General features: G+C 35.7%; 1 protein-coding gene across 1 annotated transcript in view; it reads right to left on the reverse strand.

The window, feature by feature from the left end:
- ST18 (ST18 C2H2C-type zinc finger transcription factor) overlaps positions 1 to 26,614 on the reverse strand; it is a 283,008-nt gene that overhangs the window by 51,050 nt on the left and 205,344 nt on the right. Inside the window, 2 exon segments of the mRNA XM_053713138.1 lie at positions 1,337 to 1,399; positions 18,949 to 19,064. Of these exon segments, the coding sequence (XP_053569113.1) occupies positions 1,337 to 1,399; positions 18,949 to 19,064 (179 nt within the window).

The following is a 26,614-nucleotide window of genomic DNA, read 5'->3' on the forward strand; positions in this document are numbered from 1 at the left end:
CTTTGGCAATAAAAGGGTTAAACATAATGTGCCAAAATACTTCTAGATAAATACCATGGGGTGTCTACATGGGGTGTCCAAGCACAGAAAAGTTTAGCATCAAACCAATACATATGTGGTATTCCTAACAACAGAACATAACATAAGAAATATATTTGGCTGTATATTTCTTTAGCTACATTCATTTTATAGAAATTGTTATAAATAAAACGGCAAAAAAAATGCAATTTTTTTCATTTACCCCCATTTTTCAGTATAACATTTCTATTAATTGTTATTTTATAAACCCATAAAGTGTATCACTAGAAAAAGCCTGTTTGTCTGTTAAACCCCCCGGTGTATAATACGTATTAGTGCACTTAACAAGAGAATCGGCAATTAAGGTTAAACCAACAGTGAGCAAAAATGACAAAATTGCTTGTGTCATTTAAAAGGACATGAAACACAAAATGTTTCTTTCATTATCCAGACAGAACATACAACTTTTCGATTTACTACTTTTAATCTAATTTACTTTGTTCTCTTGGTATCCTTTGTTTAAAGCATACCTAGGTAGGATAAGGAACTGGGATAAGCAACTGGGAGCTAGGTGGCTGCACATATATGCCTCTTGTGATTGGCTTACTCATGTGTTTAGCTAGCTCCCAGTAGTGCATTGCTGTTCCTTGAATAAAGGATAACAAGAGAATGAAACAAAATTAACAATGTAAGTAGAATGGAAAGTTGTTTACATATGTATGCTCTATCTGAATCATTAAATGAACATTTGGGGTTTCATGTCCTTTTAAGTACGGAAACAGGGAAAAACCTTGATCATTAAGGGGTTATAATAATAATCCATCTATAGCACAGTGATTCCTCTAGTGATACTAAATGACAAACAGAAACTATTATCTATTTTTAGCATCTTGCTATTTTAGAGTAAATAATACTAAACATTTTAGTAGCAGTCAGTACCATTTAGTTAAACAACCCAAGCACTTCTGTATGGAAAAGTGCTCATACACCTCTTATTGAACAATAGCACTACATTATTATAGCTCTACAAAGCCGTACACAGTAAATGACCAACTTAGCTATTAGCTGGTGCAGTAAAAAATAAAAACTGATACTAAAAATCTGCTGCATGTGTGAAAACTAGAATGGCTTTTAATACTGATCCCCTCCCTTTGTAATCAATAATTAAAATGAGACAGAGCATAAAATGCAGTGTAATTATAACACACAGAGACCTCAAGCTGAAAAGACTGTTTTCTTCATACTGTATCTAACATGTACAATACTTTAAAGTGGAACCACATAGAAAACATAATGTGAATTTGTGTGGTTTGTTTACCTGCGATGTGAAGCATAGTTTCCTGTTACATGACCACTTCCATCACATCCAGGCGTTGGGCAACTGAAAGAAAAAAAAAACCCATATACATATATACAGTATATATGTTTTTTAATTACCTGGCTAGGTCTGTTCAGTAATTTCTAGATATATTTTGATTATTTATACATCTGCATATATCACATAACTGTACAAGGGAAATTTTAATTAATATAAAAAAAGTTATTTAAAAAAATAAATGACTAAGTTATGCATTATATATGGAACTAGTAGGAAAAAACGATTTTTCAAATGGATGCCTGGGGCAACATGTGCAGGGTGCCTGAATGACCCGGTTTTACCAGGACAATCCCGGTGTTCTGTCAGATCTTCCTACCTATCAGATTTTCTACTGCGCCTACTGTGCATGCGCAAACCTACATCACTGCATTCCCCAGATGATCCTTAAACATTTGTGGAATGCGATTACATCTGTTTGCTCGTGCATACATACTTAGGTATGGTAGGAAAATCTGAGAGGTAGGAAGATCTGACAGTGATGTCACAAGCGAATTTGCAGCGTGCCGATAGTGAGTGCTCTGTGAGATCTTCCTATGCATTGATCAGAACTGTTTGCACACGCTCACAGCGCATGTGCGGGATACAACTAATTATTATTATGTTATAATGTTAATGCAACAGGCAAAATCAGCTATTTCAAATGAGAAAATCAAAGTAAAGGAGCTACCTGTAAACAATTTAATACACTCCAGTAGGTAAAATGGATCATTGGAAACATATTAAAAGAGAGAGAGAAAAATCACAGTACACTGTTCAAAAATCCCCCCTCCTTTCTCTTTTTTAAGACTTTGTCAATCTCTATTTATTATTGAAAGACACAACAAGCTTCTCTAATATAGTGACAACAACCAAATCCACAAGGAATTGCATCTCCTGTGCTAAGATGAGTGACTTTTAACCCCAATAAAGGATTAATGTTTTTCAAAACTACTACCAGAGGTTTTATTATTTTGCTCGTTGTCTACTTGATCTCCATTATGTGACAGCAGGAAGATTGTATAGATATGCACATGGTTTGCATTGTCTATTTGTGAGGTAGTCAGGAATGTTCCAATTCGTGCTATAATTGAGTATCAAAATTTAAATATACTGAATGCATGCAAAAGGAATTTCTGAAGCTGTAGTGAAATAACTGTTAGATACAGATAACACTGAACAATCCTGTAGATGTCATTATCTTTATGGTTTGGAGTTTTGTAAAGTTTGTGTAAAGTTCAGAAAGTTAAATTACAATGTTGTAGTGATTTCATCAAAGTTGCGCAATGCAAGTCCAGCAAGTATCTCAGTCTATGTCTTTTATTAAAGACACAAACGATTTTTTGGAGAAAATTGATAGCTTATCTGGGCCTATGGATAAATGTATACTCTATAGTTTGGATATTGTAAGTCTCTACACTTCAATACCCCATACTATGTTCAGAAACAGGGAACAGCTATGGGGTCCAACGTCGCTCCCACCTATGCCAATATCTTTATGAACACCTTTGAAGAAAAATTTGTATATGAAAATGAACTCTTTCAACTATGTGGCGCCACCTGGTGGCGGTACATAGATGATATTTTCGGCACTTGGTGGGGCGACGTTGGCACCCTCCAGAGGTTTGTGTTGGAATTGAATTCCGCAACAAGGAATATGAAATTTACATTATCCTGGAGTGAGGAATCTATTAATTTTTTGGATACAAAGGTATATAAGAATGGGGGAGTGCTAAAAACGGATTTGTATTGAAAGAACACAGATAAAAACAGTCTTCTTCACTATACCAGTGCTCATGCCCCAGCGTTAATTAAGTCAATTCCATTTAGCCAAATGTTGAGGGTGAGAAGGATTGTGAGAAATGATACTTTGGTGCGGGTAAGACTTAAAGAAATGGGGGACAGATTTGTAGAGCGAGTTTATCCCCAGAACATGATAGATGAAGTTACTAAAAAGGTACTGCAAATACCAAAAGGAAGGGTCGATAAAGAGAATAGCAGAAAGAAGAAAGACCCTGACAGAATGTTTTTTATTTCAGAATACAATGCCCAAGAATACAAAGAATTATACGAAAGCATTGGCACATCCTAAATGAGTGTAACCCTGAAGTAAAAGCCTTTAAACAGCCGCCTATGCCTGCCTATACTAGACTTCCCAGTCTAAGAGATAAGATAATTAGGGCAGATGTGGGTAGTAAGAAGAAGACTAGACAGAGTTTTATTACTTCAAAAAATAATGGCTGTTACCCTTGTCTTAATTGTTCAAACTGCAACAACTTAATTAAAGGAGATAGTTTTACCCACCCCCTAACAGGTCAGAAATTTAGAATCAAAGGGTACTATAACTGTAATGCCACCTATGTAGTATATTTGATCAAGTGTCCGTGTGGCATAATTTATATTGGCGAGACGACCCATAGAGCCAGGGACAGAATCCTACAACATAAATCTAATATTAGGAATAATGATCTCAATGCCCTGTAGCATATCACTTTGTGGAAAAAGGCCACACAATCTCACAGTTGAGATTTAAGATTATTGATTATGTACCCATTCTGAGAAGAGGAGGTAATAGGGAACTACTCCTTAAAAGGCGAGAAGCATTCTGGATCAATAGAATAGAGTCATTAATCCCCAAAGGTATGAACAGGGAACTTGATCTGAATGTATTCACATAAAGGCTGATCTCAGGGTTTGTTTAAATGGGTTAAAGTGATAAAGTGATAAGTTGTATATTGCCTCTGATGTAATCTGTAAGTTAGATCTGCTGTTATCCAGATCTGTATTGTTGTGTTTTAAATTGTAAAAAATTGTTTAAAAATGTGTTTAAAGGTTAATATTTACAGGTGTAAACCACTAGGGGTCAGTGTATAGAAATAAAGAATGCAATGGTATACCTAAGGTGTTAATTGAAGAGGTGTGGTCTCACCTGTCTACAGGTATTTAAGTCTGTTAACAGGTACTCACATTATATGAACATGAGTAAGGGTGTCTAACCCGAAACGTCATTCTGTTTTATTGCTTTTTGCCATCCTTGTGATATGGAATAAAGAAGGGATTTGAACATTTCAAGTGGTGCTGCTGTGATTTTGTGCTCTTTGATACTACTTTTGGTGTTTGGCAGTTTACACCACACAGCCTATGCACACTTTGGGACATTTGTGCTGGATATAACCTCTTTTTTGGTATTCAAGTCCAGTAAGTAATTCACAAAATAGTAAAGGATGATGAAGATATTTTAGGACAGTTACCTTTCTGGTTGGGTAAAGACTAAGGGGCCTATCTATCAAGCTCCGTATGGAGCTTGACGCCCCGTGTTTCTGGCGAGTCTTCAGACTCGCCAGAAACACAAGTTATGGAGCAGCGGTCACAAAGACCACTGCTCCATAACCCTGTCTGCCTGCTCTGAGCAGGCGGACAGGAATCTCCAGAAATCAACCCGATCGAGTACAATCGGGTTGATTGACACCCCCTGCTAGCGGCCCATTGGGCAATGCTGAATACGGATAGCGTATTGCTCTACGCATTCAGCAATGTCTTGCGGACCTGATCCGCACTGTGAATCACCGGAATTCAACCTGATCGAGCATGATCGGGTTGATTGACACCCCCCTGCTGGCGGCCCATTGGCCGTGGGTCTGCAGGGGGCGACGTTGCACCAGCAGCTCTTGTGAGCTGCTGGTGCAATGCTGAATACAGAGATTGTATTGCTCTCCGCATTCAGCGATGTCTTGCGGACCTGATCCGCACTGTCGGATCTGGTCCGCAAGACATTTGATAATTCGGCCTCTAAAACACTTCAAGTTTTCCTCTGCTTGAGGTTCAAATGGCTAAAAGAGGCTGTGAGGCCAAATTATCAAATGTCTTGCGGACCTGATCCGACAGTGCGGATCAGATCTGCAAGACATCGCTGAATGCGGAGAGCAATACACTCTCCGTATTCAGCATTGCCCAATGGGCCGCTAGCAGGGGGGTGTCAATCAACCCGATCGTACTCGATCGGGTTGAATTCCGGAGATTCCTGTCCGCCCTGCTCAGAGCAGGCAGACAGGGTTATGGAGCAGCGGTCTTTGTTACCACTGCTCCATAACTTGTGTTTCTGACGAGTCTGAAGACTCGCCAGAAACACGGGGCCTTCAAGCTCCATACGGAGCTTGATAGATAGGCCCCTTTATCTGGGCTGGGCACCATCACACAAATATAGCTATTAAGTTGTGTTCTTTCCAAGCTGATCACATTGCTTTTTATGAAAATATGTCAGTCCAACATGGCCCCTCCAAAAGCTTTATCCATTACAGCTCTATTTGTTTGTTTTTACTTTTTTTAATAACATGTGTTTTCTCTTACGCTTCCTGTAGTACAAGGCAGGCCATTATCTGAGATAAAGGAATAGGGAAGTGGAGCAGAAAATGTTATGGATCAATGAAAAAAGGGACATTTGGTGAATGAAACAATTGATTGGCGAGTATGACAGGAATTAATTGTGCTAATAAAGCATTTGGTAGTGGGGAACAGAGAAAACCGTGTTATGTCCGTTTAAAGGGAATAAAACCCAAAACAATTAATTTCATGATTCAGATAGCACATACAATTTTAAACAACTTTCCAAATTACTTCTATTATGTAATTTGTTTTATTCTTTTTGAATCTTTTAATGAAAAGCATAATTAGATAGGCTCAGGAACAGCAATGCACTATTGGGAGTTTGCTGCTGACTGGTGGCTGCAACTGATGTGGTCAGCTAGCTCCCAGTAGTGCATTGCTGTTTCTTCCCCAAAGGATACTATGAGAAGGAAGAACATTTGATAAAATAAGTAAATTGCAAAGATGCTTAAAATTGTATGCTCTAATTAACGATTGGGTTTCATGTTCCTTTAAGGATTCCTTAGAAATTCACTGTTTGTTTGGATCCAGTAGACTAGCATTTAAGTTTACAATATGTGACAACTACCCTAAAAAAGTGGCAACCCCAATCTAATGGTATATGATGTAAATAGATTAGCTGACTCTTTAGCTTATGTATATTGTAGAGCACATCTGAAGAGTTTGGAACATGCACAGAAAATGGGTCTATTGAGCTGTGTGGAAAGATTGATCGTCTTAAAGGGATAGTCTGGTCAAAATTAAACTTTCATTGTTTAGATAGAGCATGCAATTTTAAGCAACTTTTTAATTTACTCCTATTATCATTTTTTCTTCATTCTCTTGCTATCTTTATTTGAATGTAAGCTTAGGAGCCAGCCCATTTTTGGTTCAGAACCTGGGTAGCGCTTGCTGATTTGTATGAATTGGAGCATACAAAGTTTAATTTTGACTATAGTATTCCTTTAATTAACAGGCACAGCAACACAAGGAAAGAACCAAATGTAAGACAACAAATTAAAACAAGTTACAGAATTTCATTTCTTGCTTTAGTAGATCTGTCCCTTTGCTCCAAAATGGCTGCAGGAGTTGTACTTAACAGCCAGTGAGAAGCTGATCCCTGAGCACCAGATGAACACAAATAGGCATTTCTTGTCTGTTTCTATGCAAAATTATTTGTTACCATGTTTAGTTGCTGTTATTTAATATCCCCTTAAATGTTCTAGTATAGTTGTACTGTTACACTCATCTCTAGAGTGCGCTTTTCTTCACAGTGCAGTAATTGTTAAGGCTGACAGCATTTTCTTGATAAAGCTTCATAATAACTATGAAATGAGAGTGGGCGTAGCCTGTTATGTTACACTGGAGAGTACTGTTTTGGGAGTCCCACGTCAATGCAGTATTGAAGAAGAAATGCTTTTATACAGTTTGAATAGGGAAACTGGATACCACTGGGTAATAAAACCCAGCTTGTGAGTTGCATGGTGAATATCATATAAATAGCCATAAGGCATTTTAATCTTTTGTTTTTTTATTAACAAATATAATTATTATAATTAATAGAACATTGAGGTTCTTCTTTGTTTTACTTGCCAAGTGTTGGAACTTGGAATGCAAGTCCCTGCACACGAGGAGGGCCACGAGAATTAGGAATATTTAAAAAAAAAAAATGGTTGAGTAATCACTTTGATTAACATTTTTTCTGGCTTTTCTTGTAATTTAAATCTGTACATTGCAGTTTTTCCACTGGCTGTTGAGATACTGGGATGCAGTACATGTAATTCAGAAAGACTACCTTCCTACTTGCTGCACAGTGGTTGTTTGCAATATGAAATGGCTTATTTATGTCTGCCCTAACTGGCCACAACACAAAAGATCACTGGACAACAAAACAATTCAAATTTTGATAACCTTTTGCTATTTTAAATGCTTTACATTAAAGGGTCATGAAACCCAAAATTTTCTTTTATGATTCAGATGAAGAATACAATTTCAAACAAGTTTCCAATTTACTTCTATTTTCTAATTTGCTTCATTCTCTTGGCATCCTTTGTTTAAAAAGCATATATAGATATGCTAAGGAGCTTGGAGATAGCTGCTGATTGGTGGTTGCACTTGTATGCTTATGTTTTTTGGCTTACAAATGATAGTTCCCAGCAGCGCATTGCTGCTTCTTCAATAAAAGATACCAAGCAAAATTGATAATAGAAGTAAATTGGAAACTTGTTTAAAAAAGTATAATCTATCTCAATCATGAAAGAACATTTTTGGGTTTCATTCCCTTTAATTTTGAGAGTTAATATTTTTCCATGCAAGACACTCTAGTCATAAATATGCTGCAATGGTGTAGAAGATTTTTAAGCAAGGTAGCAAGTTTTTTGTTCATAATTTAGGATTTTTGGGCATACTCAGGTCACATACAAACAATGAGGCCGAATTAAATGTCTGTCGGACCTGATCCGACAGTGCGCATAAGGTCCGACAGACCTCGCTGAATACGGAGAGCAATACGCTCTCCATGTTCAGCATTGCACCAGCAGCTGACAAGAGCTGCTGGTGCAACGCCGCCCCCTGCATACTCGCGGCCAATAGTACTCAATCGGGTTGAATTGTGGTGATTCCTGTCCGCCTCATCAGAGCAGGCGGACAGGGTTATGGAGCAGCGGTCTTTAGACTGATGCTTCATAACTGCTGTTTCTGGCGAGCCTGAAGGCTCGCCAGAAACACGGGGCCTCAAGCACCATTCGGAGCTTGATAGATAGGCCCCAATGTCATGGCAAATCACACTTTAGCATTTTTATGTGTTTCTATTATGGCACAAGGAGTTATATTGTTTGGTTAAAGGACCAGTCAACACATTAGATTTGCATAACCAACAAATGCAAGATAACAAGACAATGCAATAGCACTTAGTCTGAACTTAAAATGAGTAGTAGATTTTTTTAATAACAAATTTCAAAGTTATGTATATTTCTACTCCCCTCGTACCATGTGATAGCAATCAGCCAATCACAAATGCATATACGTATAGTCTGTGAATTCTTGCACATGCTCAGTAGGATCTGGTGACTCAAAAAGTGTAAATATAAAAGAATGTGCACATTTTTTTTAATGGAAGTAAATTGGAAAGTTGTTTAAAATTACAAGCTGTATCTGAATCATGAAAATGTAATTTAACCTGAGTGTCCCTTTAATAAGCGCCTTTGTTTGTAATGATGTACAGGGGGTCTTACCATTTGTCTATTGTCTCCTATCCAATCCCGCTATAGTATTACTAATGTCTTATGTTAGAGACAGCCAGACAGGCAGTGAATGCTGAATTTTAGTCATACAGGGGTTGTAAGTTCTTTTAACATTGTAAAATAGGTTCTTTTAATTGTTTGCATACTCTAATGTAATATTTTTGTTAATAATAATTGTCTATATTAGCTGTTGCCATTGGAAATAATGGTAATTAATCTAAATCTAATATTCGTCCGAAACAGATGCATGCATGAACGAATTTTGGCTGAATGGAACGCTTTAAAAAAAATATATTTTTTGCCTGTGCACACGTCTATATACATATAAAATAATCTAAATCAAGAAGAATATTTTGTTATAAAATTAAAAATTTTAAACTTTGAAGCAGATTCTTGGGCAAGTATTTCCAGAGATGAAAACCCATTGTAAAGCTGTATATCCCTTAAGGTGTGTCCCTGTAGGAAAATAATACTTTAATGGGATTAAATCAATTTTGTGATTATTTGGCCCTTACAATTAAATTATGGTATTTGTAAGTTAAGTTATAAAGGCATCATTTAGTACAGTTTAAATTATAACTAAGGAGCACCATAGAGGCCACAATTTTATTTTTACCATAAATCATGCACACGAGTTATGGCCACACTGGGGCTCTGTAAGTCAGTATGCTGCATCAAAGTTACTGTTTTTTGTTAAGCAGGTACTATATATAAAGTAATGATAAATTATACACAATAAATTATTTACAAAGCCAGATTATGTCCTGTATGTCCTGTATACAAGGACAACAAAAATAAGCTTTTTTAGACACGATGAAGGACTACAAATTTATGTAAACAATGCCAAGAGAAGCCCAAAGCCAAAGGCATAGTGATGGAAATGACGTAACAGGCAACTGAGGATTTGCATGGTTATTGCAGAAATAGTTCTCCTGCTGCCTGTGAAGGCGGAAGTGTTGGAGGAGAAGAGGAAGCCAGACCTGGGGCAAAATCAATTCATTGTGTTGTGAGGACTCCTACTCCCATACTGACTTATGCATGTTTATATAAGTGTTGATATTTCTGTTATGCAGAAATCTACAGAGCCCAGGTGTGGCTGTAAATCGTATGCACAATTTATAAAAAAAAAATATTTTGTGACCACTCTTGGTGGTGAAAAATGCTATTGCCTAGAATGTCTGTAATACTGAAAACACCCACAAGATGGCACAATATGCATCAAAAGGAAATTGATCATGTAAAATCACCAACAAAGCTCAGAATATATAGGGAAAGCTCACATATTTAGGATGGAAATATTCCTATACAGACAGAAAAAGTCTTTAACAACAGCACCTTGTAGTGGTAATAATCTAAATAATGCATTTTATTTCCCTTGTATTAATGACAAAGAAATTGTCTTAGTTTTACTTTTATACAAAATATAATTATTATTTTTAAAGGGATATTAATCAGTGCTCCTTTGGTAAAAAACAAATATGGTAAATCAAAGTAAACCTAAAAAGAAACATACTTAATTGTTTTCTTGCATAATGAGCACTTAGAAATTCTCATTGTAGGTTTTGCCCTCAGTGTGATAAGGGATCTGACATGTTGACAACTTAGGTTACATTGTGTCTGGTCTGTGCCTGAGCAAATCTGACTCCCTGGTATCTAGTATATTCACTTTATAGTAAACCATCTCATGTTACTTTATAAGTTTTATGATATCATGCTAGATAAATCTGCCTGCAGATGCCACAACCTCCTTGTACACAGGACACAGCACAAATGTAGAGTAAAAAAAGAAACAAAAGGTAAAATCCATTTAAAAAGGAGAATAATACAAATTGCTATGATTTCTATTAGGTATAAGCCACAGCTCAGTGTTTTATTACTACAACAATGAAACAGACTGTTTATCAGCCCTTTAACCCCTTAATGACCACAGCACTTTTCCATTTTCTGACCGTTTGGGACCAAGGCTATTTTTACATTTCTGCAGTGTTTGTGTTTAGCTGTAATTTTACTCTTACTCATTTATTGTACCCACACATATTATATACCGTTTTTCTCGCTATTAAATGGACTTTCTAAAGATACCATTATTTTCATCATATCTTATAATTTACTATAAAAAAATATATAAAATATGAGGAAAAAATGGAAAAAAACACACTTTTTCTAACTTTGACCCCCAAAATCTGTTACACATCTACAACCACCAAAAAACACCCTTGCTAAATAGTTTCCAAATTTTGTCCTGAGTTTAGAAATACCCAATGTTTACATGTTCTTTGCTTTTTTTGCAAGTTATAGGGAAATAAATACAAGTAGCACTTTGCTATTTCCAAACCACTTTTTTTCAAACTTAGCGTTAGTTACATTGGAACACTGATATCTGTCTGGAATCCCTGAATATCCCTTGACATGTGTATATTTTTTTTTAGAAGACATCCCAAAGTATTGATCTAGGCCCATTTTGGTATATTTCATGCCACCATTTCACCACCAAATGTGATCAAATAAAAAAAATTGTTCACTTTTTCACACATTTTGTTACAAACTTTAGGTTTCTCACTGAATTTATTTACAAACAGCTTGTGCAATTATGGCACAAATGGTTGTAAATGCTTCTCTGGGATCCCCTTTTTTCATAAATAGCAGACATATATGGATTTGGTGTTGCTTTTTGGTAATTAGAAGGCCGCTAAATGCCACTGCGCACCAGACGTGTATTATGCCCAGCAATGAAGGGGTTAAATAGGGAGCATGTAGGGAGCTTGTAGGGTTAATTTTAGCTTTATTGTAGTGTAGTAGACAACCCTAAGTATTGATCTAGGCCCATTTTGGTATATTTCATGCCACCATTTCACCGCCAAATGCGATTAAATAAAAAAAAAATTACATTTTTCACAATTTTAGGTTTCTCACTAAAATTATTTACAAACAGCTTGTGCAATTATGGCACAAATGGTTGTAAATGCTTCTCTGGGATCCCATTTGTTGAGAAATAGCAGACATACATGGCTTTGGCGTTGCTTTTTGGTAATTAGAAGGCCGCTAAATGCCGCTGCGCATCACACGTGTATTATGGCTAGCAGTGAAGGGGTTAATTAGGTAGCATGTAGGGAGCTTGCAGGGTTAATTTTAGCTTTAGTGTAGAGATCAGCCTCCCACCTGACACATTACACCCCCTGATCCCTCCCAAACAGCTCTCTTCCCTCCCCCACCCCACAATTGTCCCCGCCATGTTAAGTACTGGCAGAAAGTCTGCCAGTACTAAAAAAAAAAGCTATCCTTGATAAAAAAAAATTTTTAAAAAGGCATATTTACATATGCTGCTCTGGAGGATCCCCCCTTAGCCCCCAACCTCCCTGATACCCCCCAAACAGCTCTTTAACCATCCCCCTCTAACTTATTAGTAGCCATCTTTGGTACTGGCAGCTGTCTGCCCCTTCTCTATTGAATTCCATTCTCGTTCACAGTGACACTGTTTCTTTGCTAATGCGCATGCGCATTATAATTTATGTCCACTCACAAGCAGAAATAGAAAGTGCAGCTGCAAATCCTCATGAATGCGTGTAAAGAATCCAACCAAGGATTGGATTCTGATTAGCGGATGCCTTTAAAATGAAACTTACTACGTAATGGTGGGGGGGGGGAGTTTGGCAGCCATATCTACAGGAGAAAATCGTATGTGCTTTGGACGATTACACATATAACGTTAGAGGTATTGAACATGGGATGCGGTGCAGACGCATCTTCTTTTCTGGATCTAAGGTATGGGATTAAGTTGTGTCGGGTGTTGACTGTCCCTTTAACCCTTTTCTAAATTAGTGGACTGGTTGAGTTCTTATAATGTAAAGAAAAGAAATTCAGAAAATCTATAAGTATAGGTACAAATCCACAAATCCTGATTCCAAAATCCAAAATTATTCCAAAATCCAGACTTTTTTATCATTTGTTTTAAAAATTAAAATAAAAAAAATACAATTTCTCTGCCTCTGTCTGTGGTTTGGGTTTTGTGTTCTAAAATACTAAAATACTTTACTTTTCTGTTATAGTACTGTACTATCTTTCTGAGAGTATGAAAAGTATTAACATTTTTTATATAAAACTGCATTTAAATTGCATTTATAAGCTGTATTATGATATGTAAATTTTACCTAAATGACATAAGAGATCATTGTTAACATTTGGTCTAATTCCTTCTCCAAGATGTTACATTGTACAGATACAAATACAAACATATTCTGAAATCCAAACCTTTTCCCTAACCAAGCAGTTTGGATAAAGGGTTTTGTAAATTGTAGATTTTTTTTGTTAGAGTTACAAACTGATTTGTCTAATATTTTATTGAGAATAAAGCTTTTGAATAATCTATTCCAAGTTTTCCAGGTTTCACAATATTTACATTTAAAGGGACACTAAACCCAATTGTTTTCTTCCATGATTCAGATAGAGCATGCCATATTAAGCAACTTTCTAATTTACTCCTATTATCAATTTTTCTTGTTCTCTAGCTATCTTTATTTAAAAAGCAGGAATGTAAAGCTTAGTTGCCGGCCCATTTTTGGTTCAGAACCTGGGTTATGCTTGCTTATTGGTTTGCTAAATGTAGCCACCAATAACCAAGCGCTATCCAGGGAGCTGAACCTAAAATGGGCTGGCTCCTAAGCTTTACATTACAGCTTTTTAAAGAAAGATAGCAAGAGAATGAAACAAATTGATAATAGGAGTAAATTAGAAAGTTGCTTAAAATTGCATGCTCTATCTGAATCATGGAAGAAAACAATTGGGTTTAGTGTCCCTTTAACCCCTTAATGACCACAGCACTTTTCCATTTTCTGTCCGTTTGGGACCAAGGCTATTTTTACATTTTTGAGGTGTTTGTGTTTAGCTGTAATTTTCCTCTTACTCATTTACTGTACCCACACATATTATATACCGTTTTTCTCGCCATCAAATGGACTTTCTAAAGATACCATTATTTTCATCATATCTTATAATTTACTATAAAAAAAATTATAAAATATGAGGAAAAATGGAAAAAAACACACTTTTTCTAACTTTGACCCCCAAAATCTGTTACACATCTACAACCACAAAAAAACACCCATGCTAAATAGTTTCTAAATTTTGTCCTGAATTTAGAAATACCCAATGTTTACATGTTCTTTGCTTTTTTTGTAAACTATAGGGCCATAAATACAAGTAGCACTTTGCTATTTCCAAACCATTTCTTTTCAAAATTAGCGCTAGTTACATTAGAACACTGATATCTTTCAGGAATCTCTGAATATCCATTGACATGTATATATTTTTTTTTAGTAGACAACCCAAAGTATTGATCTAGGCCCATTTTGGTATATTTCATGCCACCATTTCACCGCCAAATGCAATCAAATACAAAAAATCGTTCACTTTTCACAAATTTTTTCACAAACTTTTGGTTTCTAACTTAAATTATTTACAACAGCTTGTGCAATTATGGCATAAATTGTTGTAAATTCTTATCTGGGATCCCCTTTGTTCAGAAATAGCAGACATATATGACTTTGGCGTTGCTTTTTGGTAATTAGAAGGCCGCTAAATGCCACTGCGCACCACACACATGTATTATGCCCAGCAGTGAAGGGGTTAATTAGGGAGCATGTAGGGAGCTTTTTGGGATAGTTTTAGCTTTAGTGTAGTGTAGTAGACAACCCCAAGTATTGATCTAGGCCAATTTTGGTATATTTTATGCCACCATTTCACCGCCAAATGAGATCAAATTAAAAAAAAAGTAAAATTTTTCTCAATTTTAGGTTTCTCACTGAAATTATTTACAAACAGCTTGTGCAATTATGGCACAAATGGTTGTAAATGCTTCTCTGGGATCCCCTTTGTTCAGAAATAGCAGACATATATGGCTTTGGCATTGCTTTTTGGTAATTAGAAGGCCTCTAAATGCCGCTGCGCATCACACGTGTATTATGGCTAGCAGTGAAGGGGTTAATTATGTAGCTTGTAGGGAGCTTGCAGGGTTAATTTTATCTTTAGTGTAGAGCTCAGCCTCCCACCTGAAACATCAGACCCCCTGATCCCTCCCAAACAGCTCTCTTCCCTCCCCCACCCCACAATTGTCCCCGCCATCTTAAGTACTGGCAGAAACTCTGCCAGTACTAAAATAAAAGGTATTTGGCCATTTTAAAAAAATAAAAAAAGCATATTTACATATGCTGATGTGTATGATCCCCCCTTAGACCCCAACCTCACTGATCCCCCACCTAACAGCTCTCTAACCCTTCCCCTCTGCCTTAATGGGCGCCATCTTGGGTACTGGCAGCTGTCTGCCAGTACCCAGTTTTGCAAAAAATTTGCCATTTTATTAAAAAAAAAGCCCTTTTCTGTAGTGTAGCTTTCCCCCCCACCAAGACCAACCCCCCACCCCTTCCAGATCCCTTAGATTATATTTATAAAGTTTAAACTTTATTTTTTTTGTTTACTTTTTACTTTATGTTTTTCTGTAGTGTAGCGGTTCCCACCCGCTCCCGCCCCGTGCACGCGCCTGCCCTCCAACCCCCGTGCGCGCCCCCGTGGGTCCCGTCCCCGATCCCGCCCGGCAACTAAGCTTTACATTCCTGCTTTTTAAATAAAGATAGCTAGAGAACAAGAAAAATTGATAATAGGAGTAAATTAGAAAGTTGCTTAATATGGCATGCTCTATCTGAATCATGGAAGAAAACAATTGGGTTTAGTGTCCCTTTAAATGTAAATATTGTGAAACCTGGAAAACTTGGAATAGATTATTCAAAATCTTTATTCTCAATAAAATATTAGACAAATCAGTTTGTAACTCTAACAAAAAAATCTACAATTTACAAAACCCTTTATCCAAACTGCTTGGTTTGGGAAAAGGTTTGGATTTCAGAATATTTGTGTATTTGTATCTGTACAATGCAACATCTTGGAGAAGGGATTTGACCAAATGTAAACAGTGTTCTCTTATGACATTTAGGTAATATTTACAATTCATAATACAGCTTATAAATACAACTTAAATGCAGTTTTATATAATTTTTGTAATACTTTTCATACTCTCAGAAAGATAGTACAGTACTATAACAGAAAAGTAAAGTATTTTAGAACACAAAACCCAAACCACAAACAAAGGCAGAGAAATTGTATTTTTTTTTATTTTAATAAAAAAATAAATATATATATATATATATATATATATATATATATAAATCCAAAAGGAAAAAAGTAGATGGCTCCAGCACTGTTTTTTAAAAGTGAAATAACCTTTATTAAGGTGACATAATGAACAGACAGCAACGTTTCGGGTAACGCAGACCCGAAACGTTACCCGAAATGATTAAGGGTCTGCGTTACCTGAAACGTTGCTGTCTGTTCATTATGTCACCTTAATAAAGGTTATTTCACTTTTAAAAAACAGTGCTGGAGCCATCTACTTTTTTCCATTTGGATTTATATATTGGAGGTGAGCAGGACCCTCTGGCTACCGTGCACTTTGCTAAACAACTCTGAACTGTTATTTGTGCTGGACCTATTGCTTCTTTTATATATATATATATAAGTCTGGATTTTTGAATAATTTTGGATTTTGGAATCAGGATTTGTGGATTTGTACCTATACTTATAGATTTTGTGAATTTCTTTTCTTTACATTATAAGCAGTGCTATGTAAAATTGCTGTCCATTTGTTCCTACAGTCAGTGAGTATCGTCTTTGGCATCCATGAAAAAAAGGCACTCATCACACACATATTCTCTCCGCTGATGCCAACCCTTTAATTGATACAGTATAGTGTAAAAAATATTCTACTTTGTTAGAGTTTTTTTTTTTAGCTTTACATAAATTTCCTTTCATTCTCTTTGCATTTGACATCTGCATTTTTCTTTTACTTTGATTATGTGTTTAAACCTTTAGAATTGTTAAAACTACAGTTTAAGAAGATAACTTTTTTTAAATTAAAATGATCCAGTTAGATAGAATTTTTTTTTAAACTTTGATGTCCAGTTAAAAAGCCTTTACCATTAAAAAAAAGAGCAAACTCTTATTGAGTTTGAATGGTAGTTGTGTTAAATGCATAAAATGTAAGACATGGACTTTTGAGGGGCCAAACAGAAACCCCTTGAACTGAAGTTTCCATTTTGCAACTGCCCATTGTGCCTAACAACAAACCCTACCCTGTTTGTTTAATAAACACTGTTATTTAACCCTTTCACTGCTAAGACTTTTTTCACCCCAGTGCTTAGCCAAATTTGAGCTTTTTTGGCTACCTACATTTAAACCCTATTGCAAGTCAAATTTCAGTCATTGAACCACATAAATTATATATTATTTTTTTCAGCAGGTCCAATAGATACAAAATATGCCATTGTTATATTTATAATTCCTTGCATGTGAGATAGCTACGGCAAGTGCTGTTACTGTAATTACCTGACTAAATTGTCATCAAGGGTATCCACATGTGAAATAGTGACCCATACAGACTTTTGGGGGTTATAATATAGATTAGAGAAGTCCCATTGTTCAGTAAAGAAATAAAAGCATTTTTTTTTTCTTGCAAAATCTTCACTATTACCACAGTGATGACCTGACTATGCAGAAACAAATATATATGGTGTTAAGAGAGGGACTTGTTTACTAGAAAACTTTGTTAGACAAACCAGATTTTTTTCACTGTATACATAATGTAACATTCTCAAGCAAATTCCCAAGTGATTTTTTACTTTTTTTTTTTTTTTTTTCAAAAAAGATCTGCTTGATATAACTCAAATGCCACCATTTGAAAGAGCAGACGGTTCTCTTTCAAATGAGGGGTCTTGGAGGGTTGTAGCTGCTAAGGGAGCTGAGCTCGAGTGGTTTGAATAACATCCCCCATCCAGATACTTGGTTCAGCCCCTTTATGACTTTACCACCATGTGCTTTATAGGGATAGGTAAATGTTTTGTAACATTCGAAAAATGAAACAAATTTTAAGACAATTATTCATTTGTTTTGAATGTTTGTACAAAAATACTAACATTAGTTTAAATGCAACAATATTTCTAATTCTATCTTTAAATGTAATATTCAGTTCAAGTTTTTCTAATTCAAATATTGCATAATTAAAATTGATAATGTAATATTCAAATTAGAAAGATTCTAATCAATATATTTGTAATAGTATTTCTAATGCTCTCTTTAGATGTAATATTTGAATTATGCAATATTTGAAATGGAAACATTTGAATCAATATATTTGTATCTATTATGTGTCAATTTACTAAATTCCCTTCCTCATGAACTATTTAACTTTTGAATAGTTTTTGTTAAATGGAACGTTATATTCGAAATTTCAAATGTGGATATTTGATCTAATTCTGAACATTAGAAAATGAAAGTAACATTTAAAAAACAGAAATACATTCAATTACCAAATTTTAATAGATTGTCATTCTTATAAACCTTTGTTTGTCCAAAACAAACGTTCACAGGACCAGTGTTCCCTCTAATGCCAGTTTTGTTAGCTACCCAGCAGTGAAACAGTTAATTAGAGAACCATACCATGCAGTCTGTATTGTGAAGTGTTTGCTTATTGCAGGATACGGTTCTCTAAATAACTTTTTCACTGCTGGGCCGCTCACAAAACTGGCCTACGAGGAAGCACTGCACAGGATCATTCATTCTACTAAGTGATTTGCACTTTCACCACATTCGCCTTTTCCTAGTGCAAATGTGGTAACTTCACCTGGCACTCCCGTAAAGCCCGGGAGTACTTCCCACTGTGCCTGTAGTACGGTGGATCAACGAAAATGGTTTTAAAGGCGATCCACCAGCATGATGAAAAGGACTCGTCATGCGCACTTAATTTGTGTGTGTGTATATATATATATACTGTATATGTATATATACAGTATATATATATATATATATATATATTTTTTTTTTTATTTTTTTTTTTGCTTTTTTTTCATTTATATGCATTGTTAAACTTACGTAATTAGCTCCTTTTTCAAGTCCCTTGAATGAAGCTTGGATTTAGGGCTTGGCAGTGATACATCTACAGAATACTTTGTCTCATCTGTGCTCTCGGAGCAACTCCCAAGGTCCATCTGAAAAGAAAATATACAATGTAAATGTACCTTTCAATTGACCTAATCATATGTTATCTTGGAAAAACATAGATGGAGTATATTAATATGTTTTTTATCCCAAGTTAGATACATTAAAGTAATTATTTTGTTTTATTATATATAAAAATAGTAATACAAAATGTTGAAAACTGATGTTAAATATCATATTAAAGGGACAGAATTAAACTTTCATAGTTCAGATAAACCATGTAATTTTAATATTGTTTTTAATTTACTTCTATTGAAAAATGTACTTTGTTCTTTTTGATCCTTTGCTAAAAAATATACCTAGTGCATTGCTGCTCTGATTTATCCTGCAGGAGTTAAACAAATAGTTATATGCAAGTGATAGTTCAATGCTATTAGAGCATTTTCTTTTTGTTCTTTTATGTATTATTTGTATTTTAATATAATTTATATGTAACATCTTAGATTGTAAATTGTATTAATCTACACACGTTTTAAGTAAGAATGTCTTAAAGCATCCGAATGTACAGTTATGCTCAAAATCCCAAAGTTTGTAATCAGTGTACAGTGATTCCTTTTTTGCAGAAATCAGTGACTGCGTTTATGTTAATTTGAATGGTGTTAAATATTATGATTTACAGACATATTTACACTGTCAAATGAGCAAACAAATTTGCTTAAACAAACTGTATAATTATTAAAACTTTGATTGTCATATTTAATCATTGAGACACTAACAGGCCTTGTTGCCAAAGCAACAAATATATAAAAAAAATATTTTATTGAAAATTAAAGAGAGTTTATTACAGCAAAATGTAAAGCCGTCTTCCTAAACAGTAAAGAACCAATTGCTCACTGGCAAAAAACAAACACATGAGCATCCATTTTACAAAAAAATAATAAAACAAAACAAAATAAATTGCAATATCTATTAAAAATTACCTCTTTTAGACATACACACAAAAAAAATGTTTGTGTTCCTTTAAGTAATCACACACTCAATACCAAGCTAGCTTATTTATGTCATCAGCTCCTGTATCTACTATGTATATGCAACTAAACAAATACTTTCATTAGTTACAATAATCAGTATAAAAAAAATTAAATGCATCTATTATAATTGTAAACCACAATGTCCCTTTAAACATCTGCATTGTAGAATATTTAAATAACTATCATTAATTACTTTTGCCCATTCTAGCAATATATGAATGATTAAGAATGGACATATGATAAAATAAAAATAAATAACATGGAAGGAAAATCAATGTAAATTAATTTAATTATTTTGCAGTCTGCAATATTTTATAGATTGCACCAGACCTGTATTTTCAGATTTTAGTTCCAATATAAGCAACACAAATCAGCCCTTCATTGTCTTGCTACTTAGGCTTAGTAACAGGCTTTTATCTCTGAGCTGACCTTTCTGGTTATTTATCAATAAAAAGGTAAAGTCTACCATCTGTTGTTTTGTATGTTGAATATGCGCCTTTTTAATGATTGAAATTAAACAACAAAAGTTATAGCATAAATATCTTTGAAATAAATGCTCCACTGGGTTCAATTTCACTTTGTATTTTTTCAATATACTAATGGAAATTTAAATCTTAGTGTTTTGTGGATTATAGCAAGTATTTTTTTTTTTCATCCTGGCCGTTGCATCTGATTTTATGACCCAATAAAGACACAGTGATGTAGCAGAAACATCCTAGTGCTAGACAGGTCAAGAGTTTAAAGGTATGGTGTCCATTTTTTTACCTTACAGGGACAAAATTAAACTTTCCTGATTCAGATGGAGCATGCAGTTTTAAGAAATTTTCCAATTTACTTCTGTTATCAAAGTGTGCACAATATTTTTATATGTACATTTTATATGGCAGTGCCTCCTACTGATTATGTGCAAGAGTACCCAGGGTATACGTATATGAGTGTGATTGGCTGTGATTGGCTGATGGTTGTCACATGATACAGGGGGATTGCCAATTTAAGTAAATTATGAATTTGTCGGAAAAAAGTGCTATATACATTGTCTTTTTATGTGCTTGTTCATTATGCAATTCTGCTGTATTTAATGGTTATTTAAATTAAATTCTTATTTTGATAGTATGATTTTATACACTGTTTCAAGGTACAACACTCTCTACAATTAGCCCAATATTTAACTTTTTTTTATCTTTCAGATTGCTTCCAATTACTATAATTCTTGACTTGAGTATAAGGGATGTCATATGCTATATATTATGGGAAGGCAACAAAGAAGAAATCTGTAACCCCTAATTTTCTTCTATATGCCTATTAAGTGACCAATGGTTTGAAAGAGGGCCCTCTCTTCTCTATTTTAGTGCATATATGTGTGTTTTTTTGGACCCTATAAGAGACCAGAGTATCCTAAATGTCACCTAGTAAACTTGTGACTTAAATTTATATGGACTACACCTGCTATGTAGAGTGGCATAAAATACCTAATTTGAAGGATGGTAGTTTACCAAAGGGAAAGACACTGAAACCTACATTAATATTTGCATGACACTTACAACGGCTTCCTCTAAAAGGTAGCCACCCAAAACAGTTTAATAGCTCAAGGAAAATAAAATTATAAAGGACACGTTTAATACTATTACAATATTATCCCTTACAATGCATTAGAGTTTTCCTTGCAAAAACATGGTATGCAGCTTTATAAATATTTCAATCACAGCTTTTATCATTCAAGGGAATAAACTTATTAACTTCCTTTAAAGGAACAATTATTAAATGCTAGGTAGAATGATGCATTCAAAGCAATGCCTGAGAAGATACTAGCTGTTTAAATATTGAAAAAAAATAAGTGTAAATCCTTAGCATCCATAAAGAAATGAGCATCACCATGTGAGGCCAATCAGGGACAGTTATAAATGGGTCACTAGTGGGTACAACCAATGACCTGCACTTACATTTGTATTAGGAATTGGAAAACCTGCAATTTTCAGAATTAACATATAGGGGTAGATTTAACCCCTTAAGGACCGGGCATTTCAGACAAAAACTTCCCCAAAAGAACAGAGCATTTTTGCCATCACTACATTTAAACAAAAATGGAGCCATTTTTTTTATATTTACCTATCAAAACTATATATTTTTTTTAGTAGACAACCCAAAGTATTGATCTAGGCCCATTTTGGTATAATTAATGCCACCATTTCACCGCCAAATGCGTTCAAATAAAAAAAAACGTTAACTTTTTCACAATTTTAGGTTTATCACTGAAATTATTTACCAACAGCTTGTGCAATTATGGCACAAATGGTTGTACATTTTTCTCTGGGATCCCCTTTGTTCAGAAATAGCAGACATATATGGCTTTGGCATTGCTTTTTGGCAATTAGAAGGACGCTAAATGCCGCTGCACACCACACTTGTATTATGCCCAGCTGTGAAGGGGTTAATTAGGTAGCTTGTATGGTTAATTTTAGCTTTAGTGTAGAGATCAGCCTCCCACCTGACATATCCCACCCCCTGATCCCTCCCTGATCCCTCTCAAACAGCTCTCTTCCCTCCCCCACCCCACAATTGTCACCCCATCTTAAGTACTGGCAGAAAGTCTGTCAGTACTAAAATAAAAGGCTGCCTTTTTTTAATATATATATATATTGTCTTAATTTTTTCTGCAGTGTAGGATCCCCTTTTACCCCCCAACCTCCCTGATTCCCCCAAACAGCTTTCTAACCCTCCCCCCTCTACCTATTTGATGTCATCTTAGGTACTGGCAGCTGTCTGCCAGTACCCAGTTTGCTGCAAATTAGGCAGATTTTTTAAAAATAAAATTAAAAAACTACCATTTTTTTCTTTAGTGTAGCTGCCCCCCTAATTACCATCCCCCTCCCAGATGGATCCCACATAGGATCCCCCTTATTGCCCTCCCTCCTTCCACCTCACTTCCCGGCTCTTATTTTATTATTTTTTTCTGCTGCGTACCGGTCCCGCCCTTCTCCCGCCCACTCCAGCAATGGGCCGTCCACCCGCCCATCCTCCTCCCTCCTTACCCAGCAACAATTGGCACCACCGCTGTCTGATGCAGAGAGGGCCACAGAGTGGTAACTCTGCAAATCTATTTCTGCAGTGTCCCACTCAAAATAGCGAGATTGTGGCAGAGAGAAGCCCAAGACTGCAGTGATGTACAGGGTACATCACTGGTCCTTAAGGGCGTAATGACCAGCATCATACAGGGTACGACACTGGTCGTTAAGGGTTTAACAAGCAGCAGATGCTGCAATCTACCCCCATAGTTTCCAGATTGTTGGAAACAAGAGTTAAGAAGCAGCAGTCATAAGACCGCTGCTCCTTAACTTGTCTGCCACCGCTGAGGCGGCGGAAAGCAATCATCCCGATCAGATACGATCAGGATGAATGACACCCCAATTGGCCCCATAGAATAAGGGGAAAGAATTAATAATACAACTATATTGCAAAATTTTCTTTTTACAATAATTAAACATCTTATATTACAACTTCCCTTTAACTCTACTCACAGTATCCCATACCTAAAATAAACATAATACAATTTATCCACCTTTCTCACCACCACACTAACCCAACCCTTCTCACAGTTTCTCACTTCTTTCTCTCAGGCTGTTGTAGTCTATGCCATAGGCTGACCACCATCCACTCTACTTCTCTGTCACCTTGGTCAGGCTGATGCCGCTGGCTGGATCTTACTTGCTTTGCCTCTTTCAGGACTAGCCCCTCCCATTGCGTTACCCACTATCACTACTGTCTGTTGCTCTGACACATCCTTTTACAACTCTATTAGCCAAGCTGTCAAACATAGCTGCAGATTTTGAAAGTGGGTTTTATATTTTAGTATTTTAACTAGTAGATTTGGTGAAATAAATTCTAGTAATTCATTTAATATCATACTGTGATACAAGAAAACTCATTTTCTAAAAAAGTGTTTGCAAAATGTGTCTAAGATTTTTCTATCGTAGCTAATGTTCAATCATATTTGACATATTAAAAGTGTTTTGATATGTGTTTTATCATATCATTATAAATCAGAAAGTGTTTGGGTTTGTTAAAATGTTTGCTGATCATATGTCATCTTAAGGAAATGGAAAATATGCAAAGAAAATTGCTGTTATTCTATTTATTATATTTCTGCATGTGTAGAAAAAGCGTTATGAATTAAATGAGAGCAGAATTAACCACAATGGAGTTTTTAACATGTCAACTAAGCATTAGAAAAACTGTGTTTTCAAGAATGCAAAAGTTGTTTAATTTCCCATAAGAAAAGAAAAAAAGCCCTAAAAGCTCAAAAATCAAGCAAATATCTGCTCAAGAAGTGTTTTTTTGATAGACTGATATACTGCTGTTAAATTGTTTTAATGCAAACTATTAGGGAAGTTACTAATGTGCAAAAGTGCTGGAAAGGAATTAAATAACTGAATTGTTAAATGAATTATAATAGTTTTAATTTGAAAACCCTTCAAAGGTGTGTGGAAGAATTTGCATGGCTGTTATAATGGATCAGAATAGTTCCCAGTATCAGAGGTTGCAGGAAGCCAAAAATGACTTTATTAATACAGATAATTTAATATTGATATTGTTTCTATCATTTCCCTATCTATTAACTAGGATACACTTACATTTGAATTAAAGAATTAAAATAAAATATAATCCCCTGCAAATTAGAAGGGTATGTAACACCTCATACAAAATAGGGTATTTTCTCCTTTCAAATGAAGCATTGCTTTCCCTAAAGCCCAGTGGCGTATGTGGTCAACAGTGATTGTCTGCATCCTATAAGGACATATACATGACTGTCTTGTTCAAAAGCAAAGTTTCTTCTCTTTCAAATGAAATGTCCCTTTTCTTGTACACAAAGCAGAGAGAAACATAGGTTCTGTTAGATATATTTTCCTATAGTCCTCTTCTTGGGAGGTCAGGGTGGCAACTACCCACCACTGTATGTATACAGAGTGTTCATTTTCAGTTGCTCTCTCTAAGGTCCCAATTCTACTTTGCTGAGTCAGATGTAGTTTTCAATGCCGACACTCATGGAGGCTGTTGTCAAGGATCTCTAAAACAAAGGGGCTGTCCCTTGTCTCTAGTGAAATACAGCTGCACCTTCATAAATATTTTCCATACAGACTGAAACCTACATGTCTCTTTTCCTCTATCTCTCTCTCTCTCTCTTCCCTTTTTCTCCTATCTCCCTATGGCTGACTAAATTTATGTTTGTCTCCAGAGGACTGTAGATTTAAAAAACAAAAAAACATGTTCCCTTGAAGAAAAACTATGGAGTCAGAAAAACTATGGAGATTGAGCTGTAACTCTGGGAGTTCCGAACCACACAGTGCAGTGATCTAGTCAGTACACCGGCTATTACATTAATTAGGGAAAAATGAATTGCACATTAGTTGCTTTACTTAATTTATGTTCAGAGACAAGAATATGGATTAGTATGTACATATGTGCATGTATGGATTTTTATGTCTAGGTGAAAAAAATCCAGTGTGTAAGGGCATGTCTGTGTATATAAATGTATCCCTGGGTGTATAAATACATTTGCACATCTGTACTTTTGGAAAAGACTTTGGTTATAAACTGCATTACTATTTCAGATTACATTTATGACAGATTCACCCAGACAAATATATTCAGAGTCTCAGGTGTATACGTACACATGTTACATTTTACATCTATCTATCTATCTATCTATCTATCTATCTATCATCTATATATCTATCTATCTATCATCTATCTATCTATCTATCTATCTATCCATATGAAGCCAGATTGCCAACAGTTGCCAGTGTCACTGTCTGTAATGATCATCAGTTGGTGCCGGTGGGAGGTGTGGAAGGGAAGGTCAATGGGTGGCCCAGCAGGGAGGGGAAGGGAGGGGGAAGTAGGGAGGGGCAGGACCTTACATTATGGAAAATAAGAAGGGGAGATGGGTTGCTACACTACAGAAATGGGAAATTAAAATGGGAGAGGGACCCTACATAGCAATCATGGGGAGGGTGGAGGTGTGGAGGGTAAGGGGGATCCCTACACTACAGAAAAATAATAATAAATTATAATAATAAATAAATACAATTAAATTAAAATACCTATAAACTGGGTACTGACAAGCAGCTTCCAGTATGTAGATGGCTGTTACTAGTGGAAGGGAGGAGGGTTAGAGAGCTGTTTGGAAGGGATCAGAGAGGTGGGATGGTTGGGGAGGGATCCCTATGCTGCAGAAGAAAAAAAGAAAAAAGCCCTAAACTGCATACTAGCAGACTGTATGTCAATTCCTAGGATGGTGGTACGGAGTGTGAGTGAGGGGGGGGGGGGAGCTATTTGGGAGGCATCATGTAGGGATCAGGGAGGTGAGAGGGTAATCCATACACTACAATCCGGTAACCTATAACAACTAACTAATTAACCCCTTACTGCTGGGAATTTCCAGAGTGTGGTGTGCAGCTACAATTAGCGGTCTTCAATATTACCAAAAAGCAATGACATAGCTATGCATGTTGTCTACTATTTCTGAACAACAAGTATTTCAGAGAAGCTTTTACAACCATTTGTGTTGCAAA

Source organism: Bombina bombina, chromosome 5 (genome assembly GCF_027579735.1).
Source record: "Bombina bombina isolate aBomBom1 chromosome 5, aBomBom1.pri, whole genome shotgun sequence".
In the NCBI taxonomy this organism is placed as follows: Eukaryota; Metazoa; Chordata; class Amphibia; order Anura; family Bombinatoridae; genus Bombina; species Bombina bombina.